General features: G+C 41.4%; 1 protein-coding gene across 3 annotated transcripts in view; it reads right to left on the bottom strand.

Moving 5' to 3' along the window:
- NFKB1 (nuclear factor kappa B subunit 1) overlaps positions 1-23,574 on the bottom strand; it is a 123,324-nt gene that overhangs the window by 57,300 nt on the left and 42,450 nt on the right. For all 3 annotated transcript variants that reach the window (XR_008617761.1, XM_024126593.2, XM_024126594.3), the window contains exon 6: positions 125-273. Coding sequence is in view for 2 of the 3 variants with exons in the window: in XM_024126593.2 (XP_023982361.1) it covers positions 125-273 (149 nt within the window). In the remaining variant the exon portion in view is untranslated. The remainder of the gene's footprint in view (positions 1-124; positions 274-23,574) is intronic.

Here is a 23,574-nt window from a genome sequence, read left to right as displayed (position 1 = left end):
GGAGGCCCGCATACCACAAAAAAAAAAAAAAAAAAAAAAAAAAAAAAAAAAAAAGGGGGCCTGTTGCCTGGCTGCCATGTTCGATCTGCACCTCCCTTCCACAACACCATACACCCTCACTTACCCGACCACCATGTCCTTGGGTCCAGCAGTTACAGTGCAGATGCCATCCTCACAGTGTTTTCCCACCAGGCTGTGTGCATGCAGGTGGATGTTTTTTCCATTTGTGACCAACTGAACAATAACCTTTGCGGGTCCCACATAGTTGCAGATCTATATAAGAAACACATTTCAAAGTTAGCACATCTGACTATATTACAACATGGGAAAATGCTTAAGACAAGCCAGTTAAGTATAAAAAATATGATATAAAATTAAGCATATCTGTACATATACGACCACAGCTCGGTTTTGAAAAATATGTGATGAACAAATGATGAGATGGAAATAAATTAAAATGCTAATGGCGGTTGTTTTGGGTGTGAAAGATATTCTGCAGGAATCAGACCATTTAAAATACAGCACGTATTGTTAAAATTGGAACGAAGAGCACGTCTTGGAGGATGCTGTATCCCCTTCCTACTAACCAAGAACACATTTTCAGCTGCACCTTCATTGCATTTTTGGTCATAAAAGCTGGGTAAAAGATCAGTGAGAAGGGTATTGGGGTTGACTGATTGATGGAAATCAAGAGGAGGAAAGAGGTGAGCAGAAAGAGTCCGTCCTAACTCTCTGCCATGAGATTAGGCAGGAGAGAGAGTCTTGCCCAGGGACCTGGCTATGAAGGTTGGCCATGGACACCCAAGCCCATGGACTTGGCCTGCAGTGATCTGTTTCTTTAATTCAAATAAGTGTACTACCTAAGTGCAAACCCTTAGATCTGACACCTGTTTAGCTCGTTTTATAAGATTTTTCCATTTAAAATAATTTATATTTTTTATTGTTATACCTTTAAAATGATGACAACAGCAATAAAAAGAAAACTGCAAGGAGATAATGACATTTTAAGTAAAGAGAGCTTGGACACCCTTTCTCCTCTAGTTGGTTCTCCAGCCCTCTATAGGAGACCACAGGGTCCTTCCTTGAGAAAGCCCCAACACTAAAATCATACTCACAGAAAAGACCAATGGCCTTATTTTTAAACTTCCTGAATATTATAAGTCAGAAACCTGTGATAAATTCAGCCAAACTGCTGGAAATGCACCGTATCTCCTCAAAGGGTGGCCGGCCATCCTCGTTTGCCCGGGAATGAGGTGGTTTCCTGGGATGCAGGACTTTCAGGGCTAACAATGAGAAGAGTTGGTCACCCTATCGCCTTAGCTCATATTGTATCTTTTTTTTTTTTGCAGCATGCGGGCCTCTCACTGCTGTGGCCTCTCCCGTTGCGGAGCACAGGCTCCGGATGCGCAGGCTCAGCGGCCATGGCTCACGGGCCCAGCCGCTCCGCGGCATGTGGGATCTTCCCAGACCGGGGCACGGACCCGTGTCCCCTGCATCGGCAGGTGGACTCTCAACCATTGTGCCACCAAGGAAGCCCTGTCTCTTCTTGAGGAAGTATATGACCTAAATCCAGGACCTCCCAACTATACAATCGTTAGAAATATTTTAATCTGCACAAGCAACCCTTAGCTCAGAAGAAAAAGAAAGTAGATAGAAATCTCATGTAGCAATAGATCCTTGATGGATGTCTTTCTGATATATACTTGAGGAAGAACCTAGGCTTGCCAGTAAAACTGCTTGGAAACAGAATTCCTTTCCACCAATCTACTTCTACTATAAATACCATCAAATGAATTTATATTCCATTGAGGCATGGTTTTGTTAGGATTTTTCAGAATGGATTTTTTTCCCAATCCAGTCTCCCACTGTAAGAGTTGAGGAGAAGTTGATCAGAACTGGGATTATTCCCCAGAGGCTTCTGGGGGAGAGAAGTTTCCTCTCCTGAACAAAGGACAGACTCGCCTCTGTCCACAGTGTAGCTCCACTGGAAACCTTAGGGCCTCTCTGCCTGAACCCAGGCTCAGAACCGCTGCAAAAGTTTGCTTCCCAACCCGATAACACCCCTTCCCAAAGAGCAGAGCCACCTGCGGGAATGTCCTCCAGTCCTTGCAGAGCCAAGCTAATCACAAAGAATGCTTAGGATTAAATTAGGTTCTGACCACCTCAGAGCACAAATAAATAATTTCTTAAACAGGTTAAGCACTTCAAAATCCCCTGGGCATAAAACCAATTATGAACTTAGTGCTTTCCCTTTTATAACAGGTAGAAAGCCTTTGCCCTTCAGGGTAGGACAGGGAATGAAAAGTTCTGGGTTTGCTCCAAAGTTGGCTGTTGTCTCTACATACTCCCTGGATTGCTGATGTCAGTTGTGTGTCTTGGTGTCAACATCTGAAATCAGCCTTTGTTATGATGACATATTTCACAGGGACTTCTTCAACAGTAAATAAACAGTGAAAGAGCATGAAATAGACCATGTAATTTCACTTTTAAGTGCACTGAGCATAGGAATGCAACAGTGTAAGGCATGATGAAATGCTTCACTTGGGTGAAATCAGGTAGGCTTTCCACTTAAGCAGGACACCAGAAGGAATCCATCCATTAAAGCCCAATCCCTTTGGATATCTGGACCCTTCAACGTTACCACTATGAAGGAATCAGTCACAGGCACTGAAGGAAAGAGGTGGGAGGTCTCCTCAAAAAGTACTCACATCTTTTTCTTGCTATTACTTCATGATTGAAGGGTGGCAAGAATGAGGAACTGGGTAGTCTCTGAGGTAAAGGGCCTGAAAAATGTGCCAGTGACTAATGTGCTGTTTGATCCATTTGAAGGAGTTCAAGTCAGCATGGCATCATCTGGTTTTTCACATAGGCCACAGGGGCAACGACAGGGAGGCCCCTGGGTTTTGTGGACTTTCCAAAATACTGACTGAAGGAAGAAAGCTGAGGCATGGGGACACATAAAAAAATACTATTTTCTATTTTCAGGCTCTATGGCTAATGAAGACAGTGGAATTCTACCTTAGGGGAGGGAATACTTCATAAAATGCCACAATGACTGAGAGCTATTTGCAGCTGACTCAGAAATTCATTTGTTCTATGGAGAATCAGATTATTTTTATTCAGCCTCCCTTTTACTTCTTTGCATAGTGGTTCCCTTGAAAATTAAGTTTATAGATAGCAACTGTACCTGCCAGAAAGGGTGGGTTATTTTTTAAAGAGTCTGAGCATAGCAAGCTTTTAATAAACACTAATGGCTTAAATACAAGTTAAGCTATCACTCAGAGCCAAGGAGACAAAGGTGACAATCAGCTACCAAGGGACACAGGAAGAGCATGTACTTACTTGACAGACAGACTCGCTAGGTTTGAAGACAGCTCCACTATTTACCAGTTCTGTGACCTTGGGCAGTGTTCAGCTCCTCCTTATTATGCGGATAATAACAGGACCTCACAGGTTTGTTATGAGGATTAAATACATTAATGCACGTAAAGTCTTGAAGACCACTGCCCAGTAAATAACAGCAATACACAGTGTTAACCACTATCTTATTACTGTAATACAGTCCTCTACCTAGAGACCTTTAAATAAAACAACTGCCCTGAGGTGAATGTTTATAAATCCCGTTTAAAGGCAGGTGGCTGGAATAAATGACCAATTCAGGCCACTTCTATTCCTAGGGTAAGACTTTTTTCCAGAGTGACATATTTTACTGGGCTTTGTTATTTATTTATTTATTTTAGTAATAATTATGTTATTGTAGTAACAGCTATCATTCTTGGAGGTGCTCAGGATTCCTTGGCTTCCTTGATGAAATCAAGCCTTTCTTCCAGGAGCTTTATGACTCATTACCTACTGATGACCACAGGCTACATCTGCCTTTTGAGTAAAACAGAAACCAAGTATCTCAGATAATACCAAACTTACTCAAATCACCTCCTTTTATTTAAAGCAACTAACTCTGTCATGCTCTGGAAAAGTGCGTACTGGTTCTTTAAAGCTGATTAAGAGAAGTAATGTAGAATTTTCTAAGAATCAGATTTTGAAAGGTCCACTTTACTTGCTGAGCTAATTTGGACATATCACTTTGGCGGAATGTAGAGTCAACATGAATATGAGACATGACACATGAAGTAGTTCTTTTCTGCTGAGTTTTTCCTCACGAAGTGATGATGATGATACTTGAAGAAGAGGAGGAGGAGGGAAAAATCCACACTTTTCAAACAGAAATCTACCCTAACTTTACTTGTGTATCTAACTTTGACCTCTACTGCTAAAGCAGCAGAGGAATGTGGTTAAATTCAAGAGCTCTGACGCCAGGCTGCCGTGCTCAAGTCCCTCTGTTGTCACTTAATAGCTGGGCCAGCAGGGAAGGATGGTTAACATCACTGGACATCAGCTTCTCCACCTTTAACATGAAAGTAACAATACATTTGCTTTCATAGGATTGCTTTTAAGGATTAAATGAGTTAAGTGCTTGGCACCTAACAGGATTAGCAATCTCAAATATAAACCCTCTCTGCTATCCAGGCTATTACCTCACCGACAACCAAAAATGTATCCATTTATTCAGTGAGTACTTATTAAGCCCCTTCCATGTCCCATGCACTGCAGGAGGTCAGGGAATGGAGGGATACACAGCTGAGTAGAAAACAGACATAACTCCTGTTCTTATGGGAATTAAAGAGTAGGACCGATACTACTCAAAAATATCACAAATAAACGTAAGTGCATAACTATGAAGCACTTACACAGGACACGCAGAATAGGGATGTGACCTGGTCAGGAAGTCAGAGAAAGCTCCTTGAGGGAGTAACGAGGGCTGAGCTCTCAAAGAAGAGTAAGAATGTAACAAGGGACAACGGGGTGGGTAGGGCTTGAGAAGAGTATTGCTGGCAGGGAGAGCAGCACAAACGAAGGCTCTGTGGTGAGAGTCCGACTCATCATCTCCTCAGTCGTACTTACTACCACCTCTCAGGGTTTCCTTCCCGTGGTTCCTACCACCTGAGGGTGTCCCTTCCCTGTGTGGAACCATCCATTCTTCAAGGGTACGACCTAAATCTGAATCTTCCATGACACTCCCTTCACCACTTTAGCCCACAAAACTCCACCACTGTCCCTTTTTTGGGGAAGAGTGATAGGAAGAGGGCAGGAAAATTATACAGAGTTTATTGCAACAAGAAGATGGCAAAACCAACTGGCAACTGAAGGGTTACTGTCTTACCTCTCTTGCTTGTTAAACTCCCAGAGCACATCTACCTACACTTCCTCACTTTCTGTTTTTATGGAAGGGAAGGGGACTTGTTAACTCAGCCCATCTTCACATCAGCCCTGTGGGATCAGTAGTGCCACCCAATGCCACAGCCAAGGGAACTGAGGCACATTACGATGAATTAAACTGCCATCATTCCTGTAATTGGAGTGATTGGGCAGTCCTTTGAACTTGGGTCTGTCCACCTCCAAAGCCCGTTCACATTTTCCATTACACTGGCTACCACTTGGCTTAATCACTTTTTCTTCTGTATATGTCCAGTGTGCACAGTGTTTTATAGCTCTCCTTTGCCTAGCACAGTGTTCATGACAGTTATCCCTGAAAAACCTGTTTGTTTGGTTTTGTTGGTGTGTGTTGTGGGGAAGAAGGTCTCAGTGAGAGGTGTGAGATGGCAGAAGTGCACTTGTCCCCCTGTAAGGCTTCTTTATAAACAAAATCATGCCACAGACATTATTAAATTGTGCATTGATTCTCCTCTGTTATGGTGCAAGTCATATTACAAAACGAAGAAAAAGGAGGAGAAGGAGGACAAGGGAGGGGGGAGGGAGAGGAGGGGCAGGAGCAGGAAAGAAAAGAACATTATTTTCATAATACACCTCCTCGCAATGATGCAATATAGACTTTATTGTTCTTTATTCTTTATTATTTATTCAGTACACAGGAAATACTGAATAACCTTCTTCAAACAAGATAGTACAGAACCATATCTAATAGTTTCTGGCATAGGGTAGGAAGATGCTTGGTAAAGTTAGTTCCTTCTTTTTAAGCCAGCAGATTTCAAGCTGATCCAATCTGGGACCAAATCCCAGCTCTTTCTTCTTCCAGCTCTGTGGGCTTACACAAGATAAACAACCTCTCTGAGCTGCACGCTCTATACCTACAAAATGGGACAATAATGGGACCTCAGAGGCCTGTTGTGAGAACCACACAGTGTCTGGCACATGGCATGTACTATGGAAGCACCAGTTTCTTTCCTTCTCTTTTATAAAAAGGGGCTGTTTCCCTCCTGGATTTCCCAATGACCCTGTGAAGCAGACAGACTTGGCACTATCATCCCCATTCTGCAGATAAGAAAACAGACGTTTAGACAGATTAACAAATGACATAACCCAAGGTGAGACAGTCAAGATCCGGAGGATGTTGGCATTCATCCTGAGTCTTCTGAATGTAGGTGCGGTGTTCTTATAAGATGGGATGACATGAAAATATCCTCTCTGACCCACTCACTGTTGATAACATGGTTGTTTTTCCAGTAATGCTCCTGGATTTGCGTTGATTCATTCAGTCTTTCGTCTTTTTTATTGCCCTACTTATTTGACCAATAGCACATATGGCTCAGATGTTTGCCTGGGACTGGAAGGGCAAACTGGGCCATTAAACACAACAAAATAGACAATGAGGGCTTCATCAACTACGTAGAGAAGTGGAATAAAATCACTATCTATGTAAAACTCCACTTTGCAAGTTTTGAGTTTTTTGTCATACTTTGACCCTTAGTTTTTGTTTCATTTGAATTTTCAGTTTCATTACATCAAATATAGCCACTTATAAATCATACTTCTTTCAGAAAATCAGGCAACACACTATTGCTAACTCTGGGGACTGCTGGGGACTTGCACCTCGATAGGTGTCATTATCTCATGAATAAATTAAAAATAAATGTTTACCCTTTGCATGGCCCAGTTGTTCATCATTACAAAATAATATGTAACTTATGGATGAACTGTGTTGCAAATGTTCATTTATAGGCCAGTTTTTTTTGGAACCTGGCTTATAAACCTGGTTTATTCTTTTATTTATTTTTTAAAATAAATTTATTTATTTAAAAAAAATAAATTTATTATTTTTAAAAATAAATTTATTTATTTATTTTTGGCTGCACTGGGTCTGTGTTGCTACGCGCAGGCTTTCTCTAGTTGCCGTGAGCGGGGGCTACTCTTAGTTGCGGTGCACAGGCTCTTTTTTATTGCGGTGGCTTCTCTTGCTGCGGAGCACGGGCTCTAGGCGTGCGGACTTCAGCAGTTGTGGCGCGAGGGCTCAGCAGTTGTGGCGCACGGGCTTAGTTGCTCCGCGGCATGTGGGATCTTCCTGGACCAGGGCTCGAACCCGTGTCCCCTGCGTTGGCAGGTGGATTCTTAACCACTGCACCACCAGGGAAGCCCCTAAACCTGGTTGATTCTTAAATAGAAAATAAAACAGTAGTATTCTTTTCTACTGAATTTCTTTTCTGCATCTCCTTACCCTCGTTGCTGCACTACGTGCATTCTCAAATTCTTTTTTTTGAACAAAGCATAAAATACATAGTATTTAGTCAGACCTTTAAAAGATATCCCCAAACTAACCACTTCTTACCGTCTCTACTGCTACTCCCTGGTTTCAAGGCGCCATGATTAGTTTCCTGAGTTTTTGCTCCTGTGTTTCCTATGCCTCCCCCACTTCCCCATGGAAGTGATCCTGTTCAAGTCAGGTCATGCCAAATGTGGACACTCCTCTGCTCAAAGTCCATTTGCTTTTGAACAAAGCATAAAATACATAGTATTTAGTCAGACCTTTAAAAGATATCCCCAAACTAACCACTTCTTACCGTCTCTACAGCTACTCCCTGGTTTCAAGCCGCCATGATTAGTTTCCTGAGTTTTTGCTCCTGTGTTTCCTATGCCTCCCGCACTACTTCCCCATGGCCTGTTCTCCTAGGTGATCCTGTTCAAGTCAGGTCATGCCAAATGTGGACACTCCTCTGCTCAAAGTCCTCCCAAAGTGAAAGCTGTTGAAGATGAATGAGTCGTCAAGAGGACTCACTGTAGCGTTCTGGGTATATATATGATTACATTTTTCCATGGTAAGAAGTTAAAAAAAACCCTCAGACCCTCTAATGGCTTTCCACCTTAAAAGCCACAGTCTTTACAACAGCACACAGGCCCTGGGCCCTCTGACCCCACTTCCTCTTTGATCTTGTTTCTTACTCCTTCTGGAGCCACATCAGCCTCCTTGCCAGCTCAGCTCCTACCTGAGAGCTCCTGCCAAGAACACTCTTTCCTTGGATAACTGCATGTTCTCTTACCTCCCTCAGGATTTGCAGAAATGCCATTTTCTCAGGGGAGCTTTCATGGGTTACCCTACACCCTATCTAAATTTTTAACACTCCCATCCCTGAATTCCTTGCTGCTTTCCCCTGCTTTATTTTTCTCCCTGCATTAGTGACCATTTAATATACTACATAACTTACTTATTTTGATTATTGCCTAACTTCCCCATTAGAACAGAGGCTCTGTAAGAGTGGGGACAATGGTCTCTTCCCTGTCATATCCCAAATGCCTGCAATAATGTTTGTTATACTGTGGGCATTCAATAATTAATTCTGTAGCAAACGCATGATTCAATAAGATGACTAAAATGTTATCTATGGAAGGCGATTTATTAAAATATAAAGAGCTGTGTTAGGTAGGGGATGGAAATTAGGAAATTATATTCTTTCGTTATTTTGTCTTTTCAAAAAAAAAAAAAAAAAGGCTAGATCCTAGTGCAGCCTCTCAATAGGCTATTTAAATTAGAATGTGATTATTTACACCGGAGCAGAACATTAGCGCAAGTTGATTGCAGGGCGTCTGGGTGTGGGCTCTGTCTGGACCTGCAGTACGGTTAGGGGAATCTAACTGCTGAGGGTCAGGAACTCGGGCAGCTGTGGGAAAGTGAAGGGAAGGGGACTCTTGAATCATCTTTTTGGAAAATCAGGTAACAGCGCTCCCGAAAGTCCAAGCCACCCCCTTGGACTTCCCCCTTCCCGCCCCAACTGCTGTTACCCACAAGGCCTTCTCCTGCTGTACCGAAGAGGCTTGGGACTTGACTCAAAACATGTTCTCTATTCCTTGCCTTACTACTGCCCTCAGGGATCCAGAATTCACATTTCTGGTTCACCCCAGCTTCACAGTCATGTACTCCCCAAATGGGAGGGCCCTTCTTTGATATTCACTCTGGTGACTGACAGGAATAACCACTCCACAGGACCTTGCCATAAAGCAATGCAGGCCTACACCTCCAAGATCGCAAACTACTGGGCTCCCTTTCAATAAAGAGCACAGGCTCTGGAGTCAGATGGACCCGGCTCTGAATCCTGGCTCCTCCGATTACTAGCTGTGCCATCCTGGGCAAGTTACTCAGCCTTTCTGACGTGTTTTCTCATCTGTAAAATGTGAATACAAATACATAATGTCTGAATTTTCACAAGGATTAAAAGAGGCAATTTAAAGTGTCTAATACAGTGCTTGATTCACAGCAGGGGCAGAATAGATGACAGTGCTTCTGTTTTGTCTCTTCGTGTTTTAAGCAGATATCTGCAGTTGAGATTTCCTCTGACTGTAATGAGAAGGTGAAAATGCACTGCATGCCAGGCTCTTCAACCTCTCTTCTCCTTACTGTCACCCAGGCTCAAAACATCCTTATTACTTTACATATCCGCTGCCAATTCAGAGAAATGTAGGTCTGTTCCCTTTTCTAGGTCCAACCACTCTGTTTTTGCACTTACTGCCAGACTTATTCCAGATCTCCTCAAATTACTCTCCTCCCTCCCTCTCCAAAGGACGCTTCCCATTAATCCACAAATCATGGACACTCTTCTCCCTTATTCGGAACAACTCTTTCTCTGATAATGATGATAACAACTGTACAGGTTAGCATTTATTGAAACCTATGAGCCAGGCACTACAGTAGGAAATACAGAACCATTCTTTCATTTGATTTTCTCTATAATTCAGTAAGAAACATTCTTAAAAGGCACTTATACCTGCTTGAGTGCCATTCTCTTTTTTCCTTATCAAGCATGCAAGAAAAGCTCTAATCACCAATGCTGAAACTCCAACTTAATCTCTAGTACCTTTGCAGATTAACTAATCCCTCTATGTCCCAAAGAAGTAAGTGCTTCAAGGTCATGATTTACTCCATGTTTCCAAACTGACCAGCCATTTCTTACTCTTCATCCCACTCAACCTCTCTGTAGCCTAGGACGTGTTACATTCCCTCCTCAAAATGGTCCCCTCCCACTTCGCTACACAGTTCTGCTAAAGTACTCTTCCTCCTCAAAAGAAGTCTTGCCAGAGATCAGTCCTTGGTCTATCTCTAACCATTACCATAATCACTCTCTTGACACTTTTATGTAGTCTCCTGGATTTAATTATCTAGTCCATGCAGGATGACTCCTCAATTAAGTCTCATGTGCTTACCTTCCTTTTAAGAATCTGTAACATTTCCAGCTGCTTGCAGCAGGGCATCTTCCGGTCCATAACTTATAACTCGATTTGCCCACGACTGAAGGCCCATGAACGGCCTTCCTCTGAAACCTGCTCCACCTCCTAGTAAGTGAAACCACCACTTTCTAAGCAACTGCACCAAAATTCTCCTGTCATCTGGGATTCCTCTGTTGTCCTCTACCTGTAATCAATTGCTGAATTAACTGATTCAGCCAGGTGGCACTCCCCAAAATCTCTGGCACCTGTCCCTTCCCTCTATTCTCACTCCCCTAGTTTATCTATCTCAGCCTGAACCAGACTTTAACTCATGAGGAATCACTGCAATTCTTCCCACTTGGTGTCCCTGTGCTTTTCCCTTCTGATCCCTCAGCAGATTGCTACCAGATTTATATTCCTAAAGCACAATGCTCATTATAGCATATCATTCCTATGTTAAAACTTATATAATCTACCCACTTTCTACAAAATGTGGTCTAAATTCCTGAGGCTTGCACGATTTGGCCCTATCATACCTCTCTAGCCTCATTCCCACCTTTCTCTTTCATGTACTCTTCATTCCAGCAGAATTATTCACTTTTCCCATCCAACCTCAGAGATTTCTATTTTTGAGCCTTTGCTGCTGACTTTTCTGCTTGTGCTATTTTCTCTAGTTAGATTCATGCTTTCAAATTGCTACCTCTCCCTCAAGATCCAGCCCCAAATGCAATCTCTGCCTTGAAGTCTTCTCTGCCCACCCCAACTAGCTGGATCTTTTACCTTAGGGCCATTAGGTCATTCACTCTTTCATTTGAAAAATACTACTTTATTCTGCAATTCCTACCTGGCAGCTATAGGTGCTGGTTCTACAGTGGTGAATAAAACAAACCATATTATCATATTTCAGATACTTAAGGACATATCTTAGTTCCTCTATTAAACTGACTGGTCTTTGAGGACGAAGGCATTATTTAATTCTTTCTATTTCCCCAATCCCCAGGATGGAACCAGTAGTATTTAATTAATAGCTCTTCAAAGAACTAATGACTGAATAAATCAGTGGCTCCAGGCTACGCTGAGGAAGGAGGGAGCAGCCAAGCAGTTAACAGCTCCCAGGAAGTATTAGGAAAGAATGCTGACAGCAGGGCCCATCAGGCCATCTTGCCTTAAGATCTGTTGAAGGGTTATAGTCACATGACGTGGCTCATCTCTCTACTATAACTATGAGGGATTACCCTGAGAAGTTTCTGAAAAGTCCTAGCAAAAGGTGAGTGCATGAAGCCAATTAACTTGTGAAATTCTACTGACTCCTTGGCTTGAAATCACATTTAGGAAGACCAAACCCTGGCACCATTAAGAGGATGTTTTGAAGTACTTGTACTCCCTTAGGCTTTTCCACTGAGAAAATAACTTCCATTTACAGACAGACGGGCTGTAGAGGTGCTAAAACATCTTTAATTTTTATAAATTCAATTCTCAGGGAGAATTTAACCCTGACATACAATTTCCCCATGGTGCTGGAGTTTGGCCAAGGTGGAAGGATGGGCAGAAGACAATCATCAAGGGCTGGTTCCAGATAACATAGAAGTGAGACTGGGAGGACGAGAAGCGCTGCCTTGGCCGCAAGCCCCATGTAATCCGGAGAGGTGATCTCACATTCATCATCCCAGCTAGACTCTGCCAGGGCAGCTACACCAGGAGGGCTTCCCCCACCAGCATCCCAGAGATGCGTGGGCACCCTCCCACTTGAAAACAGGCCTAACTTCACAGAGTCAGTTTACACTTCTAAATTACTGAAAAATACCCCAGGAACGCGAAATCAAGACACTTTAACCTACCTCAAGTTGTAATTTATTTTCAAGTGTGATTCCAAGTTTGGAGAAAACAACAGGGATGAGAGCACAGTTTACAGGATTTAAATAAATTCTGCTTAATATAAATGCCTCAACATTCTTAAATTTGTAGAGGAACATTCTCCTGAAGTCTGCACATTTTCAGATAATTTGGGTTAATTTTTAGAGATTTTTAGTGCTCCAGTAAGCGGCCAGAGTTCCAGTTGCCAGTTACTGCTACAATCTTGTGTTAGGCCCCTAATCTCTTTGGGCTTCCGAATTCTTCATGTGTAGAATCACTAGATAACAACTATATGTCTTCCAGCTCTGAAATTCTATGATTCCTAGTCATATATATATATATATATATATATATATATATATATATATATATTACACAGGACAACACCCCAAAGATCACATTTTCAAACTAAAATAAAAACAGTTTAAAATCACAGAATTTCTGAGTTGGAAGGACCCGAACAGTAAACTTATTTTTAAAATTGTGAACATTTTGAATACATTTAACACGATTACAAACTGAAAAAACATACAATCAACACTCAAATTACCTGTTGCAATGGGGCTTCTGATAGCATGGAAAATCAAAATTTAGAGACAAAGAAAAACCTTTATGTTAGGCAAAGATTTCAACTTTTCTCATTAAAACTGAAATTGAGTAACCAAAGTGTTTATTTTCAGTAAATCCAAGAAGGGTCCTGCCCTGGGTAAGTTAAATCCTGATAATAAAGAACCAACTTTTCTGGGGATATGTCAAAAATGCTTCAATTATACAAGTAGTGGGGTGGGAGAGAAACATACAAGCAAACCAAAGACAGAATGAAAACTTTTAATCTACAAAGCTTTTTTTTTTTTAATCCTTACAAACTACATAAAAGTAACTAGGAGGATTAGATCACATGTAAGGTATGACTGAAGTGTGCACAAAATAAAAATTTTAGGTTTTGTATTTATTTATTCTTTGAAAATAGAAATTATTAATATAAGTTTTAAACATCCTTTTAAAATAGTTTTAAAGTCTCTCAACACATTGTGTTTGATGAAAACCTAATTTGAGATAATTAAGAGTATCTTCTGACTCTGTGATATTCAAATTTACTTGGGATTAAATGTCACTGATTTCTTTCTGTTTAAAGGCATACAATCATCCTCATGATATATTTTTCTTGCTTAGAAAACCCATCCTATCACCTTCACTGAAATCCACTGGTTACAGAAGTAATTAAATACTTTTGGCTTTTAATGACTGAAAGTACTTACAGACATCACTTAGTGTAGAATTTAATTTGTACTATAGTAAACACAGCTTCCTGTACAAGAATTTGGACCACTCTGGGAAGAAGACAATTAACTGTTCCTTTCTTCAGAAGGAAAGTACATAAGATAAAGCATTTCAACTATTCTTCTGTGATTTCCTGCGGAAAACCCCTACAAAATTAGGAGAATTACAACTGAGTAGAAATGGGAAATTTTCTTTGCCTGATTTCTTGTTGCCACTTACTGGTTAATTTACATCCCAGACACTGATAGGGCAAAAGAGAGAACATGATCTAAGTGTCAGACTGAGGTTAACCAACATATTGTACCATCTACATACTATTATGTAAGCAAAAGGAGGAAGGGAGAAACACCAAAATTTCTAACATGGTCTAGGATAACATCAGCCAGTAATCTGGAAAAACAGTAGTACTTTAAACCTGCAAAAAACCCTACAATGTGATAACTTTATATTGTTCAGCCTATACAGACTAAAACAAAGTGTTAGAAATAAATCATACACTTTGATGCTTGGATAAAATGTTCTGCAAGCTATTAATTTCTATTAGTTTTAGGGATTTGCCAGAAAATTATAACTGCCCTATAACCAAATCTTTATTTTCCCTTATTATGAAGGTACAACTTACTAAGTAAAAAATCTTTCTAAAGGCATAAAAAAAAAAGAATTTACTTATCGCAAAGGATCTTAACACAAGTTACCTTCCCTGCCCTGTAGTCTTCCAGTTTATTTTTTGAACCAGTCCAGTGACAATGAACTTCATCCTGAGGCTATACATTCCACCTTAGGCAGCTCTGACTCTCAGCAACAACTGAAACCTCTGCCTCCTGGGGCTTCCACTCAGTGCTTTTTATTTCATCTTCTTTTGACGGCAGGACACACCTCATCCTTCTTTCCTATTACAGCCATCCAAATATTTGATGACAACCAAATGCTCCAGGCTATAAATATTCTCATGCTCGATGACCCTTTGAGGAAGGTTCGAGTTCTGTCACTATTCTGGTTTGAACACACTCAAGTTTCTATTTCTCTACAAACAGGGTGCCCAGCACTGTACACAGTTTTCCTGGTGTGAGAGTGAGACCACCGTCTACTCTTATATACTACTTCTATTAAGGGAGCCCAATGTGGAATTACCTGTTTGGTTGTCACATCACATTGTTGGCTCTTGTTGAGTCCATTATTAACTAAAACTTCTAGAGCTCTTTGCATGCATATCCCTACCCTGTACTTGTAGTATTTTGTTTTCTGGATGCATTCAACTCTTTTAAATATCATCGCTTAAGAATTTAGCCCTTGGTTCTGATGAAGAGATGGATGTTGAAGCATATTTCTGAATTTTAAAACCCAAAAGTAACAAACAAATTTTACATTAAAAAAAGAATTTAGCCCTTTGCCCCAGCTTTTCAAAATTAACTAGAACTTAAATATTTGTTATCTATCACTTTATGTCATTGCAAATGTGATACAGCCTCCATTGAAGACACTGATAAAATATACTGAAGTAGTTGGGGAAAGGTCCCTGGGGCTGGAAATATCCCTCCAGGTTGACATCACCAGCATGAGAAATACTGTTAACCCCTGAAGTATCAAACCAGAGATCTCCAACATCTCAGTATTCCACAATCCTAGAAACCCTGCCAGAGAAGACAGTGAGGTATGTTTGGTGTGATTTGTTCTTACTAAGGTGCCTGAAATGGATACCCAGCTCTCTAGTCTCTGGTTTGAAAATGCACCTTTCAAATGCCATGAGCATTCTGTCAAAAATAGAGGGGGCTGGGACTACTTAGCCAAGAGGTGACCTCAAAGTAAGGGTGCATCCCCCAGCCCCCCCCACCCAGTCCTACACACACTGCAGAGCATCCTTTGAAGAGGCATTCCTCCAGGAAATCCTGGGTAATACCCATATTATCAGCCTGTATGTACCTGTATATACTGTTTCCTGGCTGTTCCAAATAACCCTGGGGGCAAAGATGATCACATTCACACGTGTGACCACAGAGCTCAGAACTGTGCCTGGCGTGTGGTGTGCACTAGATACCCATGCGCTACATAAACGTGAGGAAAGGAGGAAGGCCAAGAAGGCTCTGAAATCTACAAATGGAATGTTCTAGGCTTAGATGGATTCCGGTTTCTGAACTAACAATCCAGAACACAACTGAAATCAAGGCTCTGACCGATTCCTTTTCTGTTATTATTTTTAAAAGTAATAAAATAACTCGACTTTATAATGACTTCTAAAGGGTCTACTTAATCTCATATAAATGAAATGAGACTGATAAATACTGATATTCAAAAAATAAAATTAAATCAATAAGGATGGGAAATCCCTGAAACTGAATACAAATAAAAAATTTGACTATATTTCTAATGGAAGGAAAAAATTTATTCTAAGAATTTTTGAACGCATTACTCTGACTGAATACCCTCTCTTGAATATATCTGAAGGTCAGAAGAACTGCAAAGAAATTTGGAACTATATTTAGTAAGTTCATAGCTAGTATTGATATTGGTGAAACTATTCTGTATGTACCAAAAGGACTGAGAAAAATGAGTAAGTATGCTGGTATCATTGGCAACTAGGGTTTTCATTATTGGAGAAAGGCAATACAAATACGGAACAAGGGAAGCAAGGAAGAAGCCTGTGACATTGGACTGGAATTAAAGGTATCAGTATGAATTCAAGATTAAAAAAAAAATCAATTTTCTAGCTCTGCCTAGTGAAAGAGACCAGAAGAAATTTCTCCAATAAAAGGAACCAGGGCTTCTTGGAGAGATGGATGATTACAGGACTGGGGTAGGGAAACTATAGGGTGAACCTAAGTATCATATTATTTCAGAAATAAGAAAGTATTTAAAATCTAGTGGGGACATGTCAAAAAGACATAGGAGCTAGCACGAAAGACTCCTACTGGCCAATACTTGGACAATTTTAGCATCAAAATAAATAATGACAGATATGGCTTATAAGAAACTGAATAACAAAAAAATCCATGAGTACCTAGTGATTTTTTTTTTTTTTTTTTTTTTTTTGCGGTACGCGGGTTTCCCTCTGTTGTGGCCTCTCCCGTTGCGGAGCACAGGCTCCGGACGCGCAGGCTCAGCGGCCATGGCTCACGGGCCCAGCCGCTCCGCGGCACATGGGATCCTCCCAGACCGGGGCGCGAACCCGGTTCCCCTGCATCGGCAGGCGGACACGCAACCACTGCGCCACCAGGGAAGCCCCAGTACCTAGTGATATTAACAAAAGTTTTTAAAGGAATGTGAAGAACAGAGAGTGTTTTTTTTAAACAGAGAATTTCAACTAACAAAAATAAAAGGAGTAACAGAAACAGAAAATCACAAATTTATAATCATCAACTACTGATAATAATTGATTCAGGACAGAATCATCCATGGAAGCTAAAACCACTGGAAAAAGATGTTAAGGATGGTGGCATGTACCAGGGTGGCAGCAGTGGTGACAAGTGACTAGATAGATTCTGGATAAGTTTTGAACGTACAGCCAATAGGATGACCCAATGGTTTAGATGTGGGGTATGAAAGAGAGGAGTTCAGGATAACTCCAAGGTTTCTGGCCTGAGCTGGAAGGATGGAGCTGCCATTTCCTGAGAAAGGGAAGATATTAGGAGGAGCAGATTGGTAGAGAAGATTCGGAATTCAGTTTGTTAAGTCTACCAGACAACCAAATGACGTCAATCAAGCGGCTAAGCCTGGAGCCTAGATTTCAGAGAAGTCTGGGCTAGAGAAAAGAATTTGGAGCCATCAGGATATCTATGTTACATACAGCTCTAAGAGGGAGGAAATGGAGAAAGAGAAACACTTCTGGGTCAAGTTTTAACTAAACCCTTTTTAACTAAACAAGCTAACTTTCTATTTAAGTTTCCATTTCTAGTTAAGCTTCTAATTGGTGAGCAACAATCGAGTGCCCAAAGAATGAAAAAGAATTCAGTTTAATTCAGCAAATAATTTTTGTACATCTCCCAGCAGAAGAATATCATGAAGAGTAAGACATGGTGCCTGTCCTCAAGAAACAAAGTCTAGAGATGGGGAGACAGGCACGTAAGTGAGTAACTGAAATAACGTGAGGAACAGTAATAAACGCAGGTAAAGACAGCATGGGCCTATTAAGGAGGGACACTCAGAGGTCAACTTACTCTGTTGGAGAAATGAGGGCAAATCAGGGCAGACTTTCTGAAGGAGTAATTACACTGATAAATATGTCAGAAAACTACATAGGAAATAAATTCTGTGACAAGGAGCTGAAATGACATTCCAAAGAGCTAAAAATAAATTCAGGATAAAACATCCCCACAATTCATAAAGAACATTTATAGAAAAAAAACTTCATGGCTATTAAAAGGCAACTTAATGACAAAATACATTTTGTCATTAAGGATCAAGTAGGATTATCAGGGTAGGCTTTTTGAGCTTGTCTTTGACAAAACAAAGGAAAGTAGTTGGATTCAGAGGCTACGAAAGATGGTATGTGTACAAAAGCAGCAGTGAGAAGCTGCATATGATCAATGAAATGCCTTACAAGCAATAAGGCAGATACCCAAAGCTGACTTTCTCAGAGCACTTACCATGTGCTGGGCACTGCTCTTGACATATACTAACATTTGAATCTTCCCAACAACTCTGGGAGGTAGGGACTGTTTTCCTTCCCCTTTTACAGACGCAGAGAGGTTAACCAACTTGTCCAAGGTTAAACAACTAATAAGGAGCAGAGACGGATTTGAACCCAGGGTAATGTGCTCTAGAGTCTGCTACTAATTATTCTGCTATATCACTTCCCTAGAGGTCTATAAGCTGCTGAGGAATGTTCATTAAGTTCATTAAGTGAAAAAGGCAAGGGGCAGAGTGTTTTATAGATTAACAGAATATGTGTGTGTGTATAAATGAATATGCTCTATAGTTTATATGTATTTGGATACACATGTGCTTATACACATAAACATACACATTCATAACAGTGCTTCTCTCTGCGGAGGAGGCGGATCTTAGATAGAAGGGAAAAGTTTCACTATATATGTCTTTGTATTGTTTGTATTGCTATGAATTTCTTTGTCACACTTTTAAATAAATAAAAAACTAGTTCTTACTTAAAAAAATAAAACAATGGGAATGGCACACAGACTAATTCTCTAACGAGGGAGTACACAAGATCACACAATTTCAGTAATGAAGGGGGTTGAGAAGTCTTAATTTGCTCATGGGCGGAGAAATTAATGGATATTTGTTAATTTTGCTCCCTCTTTGAATTTTACCAGTACTCATATTTTTCGCTTGGCGATCCACCTCCCCCATTCGGTCTACATGTTTGAGGTGCAGCTAACCCCACTACCAGCTCCAGGAGTGGAGCCTGGGAATGGCTGTTAATGTAATCACTCTGTCTTCCATTCCCTGTCCCCAGTGTTACACCTCCAGGAGTGGGCTGTGAAAACAACACAGACCACTGAGGGCCCAGAACCCTCAATCTGTGACCCCTTTAACCGGTTTCAGCTTCCAGGAAAGCAGACTTGCTGCTGCAGGACTTGGTGCCCTAACAGAGTGAGCCTGAGGCTGCTGCAGGGGCCACCTTCCGGAGCTGAAGACGGGAGCCTACATAAGAGAAGTCAGAGCTGAGAGGCAGAGAGAAGCCAAATGATCGTGTCAGCTCTGAGTCCAGTGGAGTTCGAAGCTAGCTAGCTTCTCCTTTGGACTTTTCAGCTTTTTAATCAAATAAGTTCCCATTTTTTGCTTGGTTTTAGTTGGTTTTTCTCTCACTTGACATGGAAAGATTCCAACAGATAGAGAAACTGAGGCAGAAAAAGCCTATTTCAACCTGGAAAAGTATGGTGACATACCTAGGGTCTAAGTAATAGTGTCCCAAGTCATTGACTAGGACTTGGGTCACCTGATTCGTAGTCAGGTGAGCACGGGAGGAAAAGGAGAAGGCTGGTGAGGTGCGAGGAACAAGATGGAGAGGCAGGTGGAGGGGGCTGTGACAGCTGTTGAAGACTCTCTGTTTCCAATAATAACCTATTATTATTATGTCATGTCATCTGCCTCTTCTTTAGCTACATCATGATGGTACTAGTGCTCACTTGGGGAAGATAATTCTAGCATCTCCTGCACGTTGACCATTGTACAAATAATTACTGGTTACCTACTATACCATGAACTTTCTGGCCAACCCAATACTACATATTATTCCAGGTGCTGAACATCTACTACCAATAAATTGCTTCATGTAAGGGACTTTGCAGGATCTGAGTAAACCCATTAAGTTGCTAAAGTAGAGACATCTGTCCTATAGAAGTTAAATAGGGCTGTGGATTAGTGAGCAAAATACCATACTTGAAAGTAAAAGCTAGATTTTACTCGAGATTGTGCAATTTACAGTGGCACACCACTGTATTTAAGGCCCACCATCTACTCAGTGGAGAAATGTCCCAGAAATTACTTTATGAAATAAATTATTCAAAATACTGGCAAACTTTCCAACTGAAAGGTTTTCTACTATTCCCTAAGTATATAATAATGATATATAAGAGATACCATGGATACGTGTAAATATCTTTCCCAGGGCATAATGGGGCTACAATGGTCACTGTCACAGACTTTCAGAACCACCGGTTTATAAGCTTAATACCATAATACAATTGTAATGGGTTGAATATTGTCCCCCCAAAATTCATGTCTACCCAGAACCTCAGAATGTGGTCTTACTTGGAAATGGGGTCTTTGCAGATGTAATTAATTAAGATGAAGTCAGACTGGATTATGGTGGGCCCTAAACCCAATGGCTGTTGTCTTTACAAGAGAAAGGGAGATGCAGACACAGAAAGGCAGAGGGAAGACAGTCTTTGGAAGACAGAGGCAGAAACTGGAGAGACACAGCTACAAGCCAAAGAATGTCAAGGACTGCCAGTAACCGCCAGAAGCTAGAAAGGGGCAAGGAAGGACTCTTCGCTAGAGCCTTCAGAGGGAGCATGGCCCTGCTCACAACTTGATTTTGGACTTCTAGCTTCCAGGACTGTGAGAGAATAAATTTCTGTTGCTTTAAACCACCTAATTTGTGGTATTTTGTTATGGCAGCCCTAGGAAAGTAATACAATACTTGTGCAAATGATCATATGCATAATGCCTAAGGGAACACAGTTAAGGAGTTTAAAAAGAATTTAATAGATTCCTTTCTGGCCTCTTGCTACCTATAAGATTTTATAAGAAATCATGTGTTGCATCTAACAGTAAGCTTTTGACATGGCATCTGTTTTCCATCGCCTACCTTAATAACCCCAGACAGAAGGAAGGACATGGTGTAAACAGAGTGGAAGCAGTACTAATTAGAGAAGTTGTGCCTTAAATAAATTAGTAGACTGGTGAAGCTTTTGTGTAGCTCCATGATTCCATAAACCAATCAATAAAACTGCCATTCAATACTCAAATTAGTGTATTTTGGAATATAAAAATAGAAGCAACTACCATTTTTAAGTGCTTACTGTGTGCCATGCACTGAACAACTCAACTTATACTTATATCCTATGAAGCAGGTATTATTTATCTCAACTTAACAAATGAAGAAACTGAGCCTTGGCCAAGTTAAATACCACTGCCTGTAAGTGGCAGAGCTTGGAATCAACATCATTTCAGCCATGAACTAACTGCCTTCAGAGCCAATGTTCTAAAATCTAAAAGTGTGGTCCACAAGCCACCTGGACCTCATCCTAGACTAGAATCTCTAAGAGGAGGACCAGAAATCTGTAGCTTTATTATCTCCTTCCAGGACTTCAATATACTCCTGTTACTCTTTCTCTTGTAACCTGTATCTCACCTTTTCTTTCAAGTTTTCCTCCTCTCTGTACTACATTCCAGGAAATTACTTCAGATCTTTTTTTTTTTTGGTACGCGGGCCTCTCACTGTCGTGGCCTCTCCCGTTGCGGAGCACAGTCTCCGGACGCGCAGGCTCAGCGGCCATGGCTCACTGGCCCAGCCGCTCCGCGGCATGTGGGATCCTCCCGGACCGGGGCATGAACCCGTGTCCCCTGCGTCGGCAGGTGGACTCTCAACCACTGCGCCACCAGGGAAGCCCACTTCAGATCTATTTTTAAATTTGGTAATTCTTCTGTCTCTAATCTTGATTTTAATTCATTCACTGAGTTAAATCACTTCAGTGATTATATTTTAAAGTTGAAATCCTGCTTTTTTTTCTTAACATTAGGTCCTAAGCATTTTCCATGCTGTACAGTCTTCAGAATTAAACAGTAGCATAATATTCTATTCCATGGTTACACCATGATTTACCTATTCATTCTCCTGTTATATCTTGCCATTATATGACATGAGTCCTTAGAAATTATCAAAGAATTATCATACTGAAAGACCCACTGTGATTTAACACGTGTGGAGTGGGCCCCTGGCACCTCTGCAGTTAAAATATTCTTGGGTGATTCTGATGCACATCCGAGGTTGAGAACCATCGATTTAAAGAACCCCCAAAGTACAGACAGACCCTTACTGTTACAGTAATTAACACAATCCCATGGTGGTTAAGAGTGTGCACTCTTCAATCACACTGCCTGAACTGAAACCTTGGGCTCCATCCTTGAGAGACTGTGAGACCCAGGGTAAGCTTCTTAACTTCTCTGTACTTCGGTTTCCTCATTTATCAAATGAGGATCATAGAACCTATTTCAGTGGGCTGCGATGACTAAATGAGATGATATAAATAAGCACAGCAAGCCATCCTTATAACTGTTCTGCTGGGTGGATGGGGACCTAAAGGTGAGAGGCATTGTCTGGGAAAGTCTGCTTGCACCTTCCAGTCCACCTTCATGAGAGTTCAGAGAGGTGAATGGAGACTAGAGGATTCTGGTCTGGAATCTACCTGGAGGGTGGGGAGAGGAGATTGAGACTGCAGGGTAGTTTACAGCCTCAGCTCTAGATCTGCTGACAAGTGGAAAAACAGCTTGTCTGTGGAGGAGGTGTTACACCTTTGGAGGCCGCACTACTGAGGCAGGAAAAAAGTGGGCTTCAGGCCAGACACTTACAACTAGCCTCCTGTTTGCATTTCCTGAGACAAGAGGTAGGTGGGCTCCAGGTTAGGCATTTACAGTCAGCCTCCTGTTTGCTCTCCAAAATGGAAGCAATGACAGAGACAGGGTAAATAGCCAGGCTTTGTCTTCTGTGGACACCTTAAGATAACAGTCGTGGCAGGAACAGAGAGGGGCAAAACCTTGTCTGAGTAAAGGATCAGGGGATCTCTGCTTCCCCCCTCCTTGGGGCAAGGGAGACACTACACATGTGCAGAAAGGCTCCTTGGGGGTCAAAAGTCAGGTGACAACTCCAGGCCATGGGGACTCTTGCTGCTCCCAGATACCTTCACGTCGGGATCCACCTTGGTTGAGAGGTGCGTGGGCACCTAAGGGGAGGGTCCCGAGACAAATTAGCCAGCGGGGGACAAAACAAGATGATTGGCCAGAAGGAAGACAAAGACCCAGAAAACTGCCCCTTTATAAATAATTTAAACTTCCCAAAGGTGTGAATCTCTGAGTTCACCCGTGTGTCTTTCTGCATGGACTTTGTTCTCCCAACAAACTTTTTACTTTTCTCTTTACCTTCTGCCTCCTCGCCTGAATTCCTTCCTGACAAGGCAGGCAAGAAGCAGGGATCCAGGCCCTAGCCACTGGCCCCTGTGGTCTAGTGGTTAGGACTTCCAGTCCGGGAACTAAGATCTTGCTTCCAGCCACCGCTCGCTGCTGCATACGTCTGAAATCAGTTCTCCTGTATGTTCTTACCTTATCAAGAAGAATAACTAGTATGTGACTTTATGAGACCCGAATTCCTGAACGGAATGAGGAAAGGCTATATAATCTTCAAACTGAGACCACTGGGGTTAGAAGAAGCCATCAGAGATGACTATTAAATAATAGTCCCAGGAACAATCATGTATTTAAGGCAAAACAGATGGA

The sequence above is a fragment of the Physeter macrocephalus genome, chromosome 7, assembly GCF_002837175.3.
Source record: "Physeter macrocephalus isolate SW-GA chromosome 7, ASM283717v5, whole genome shotgun sequence".
Taxonomy (NCBI): Eukaryota; Metazoa; Chordata; class Mammalia; order Artiodactyla; family Physeteridae; genus Physeter; species Physeter macrocephalus.
The sequence above is the reverse complement of the archived record's forward strand: the minus strand, read 5'-3'. Positions and strand labels throughout refer to the sequence as shown.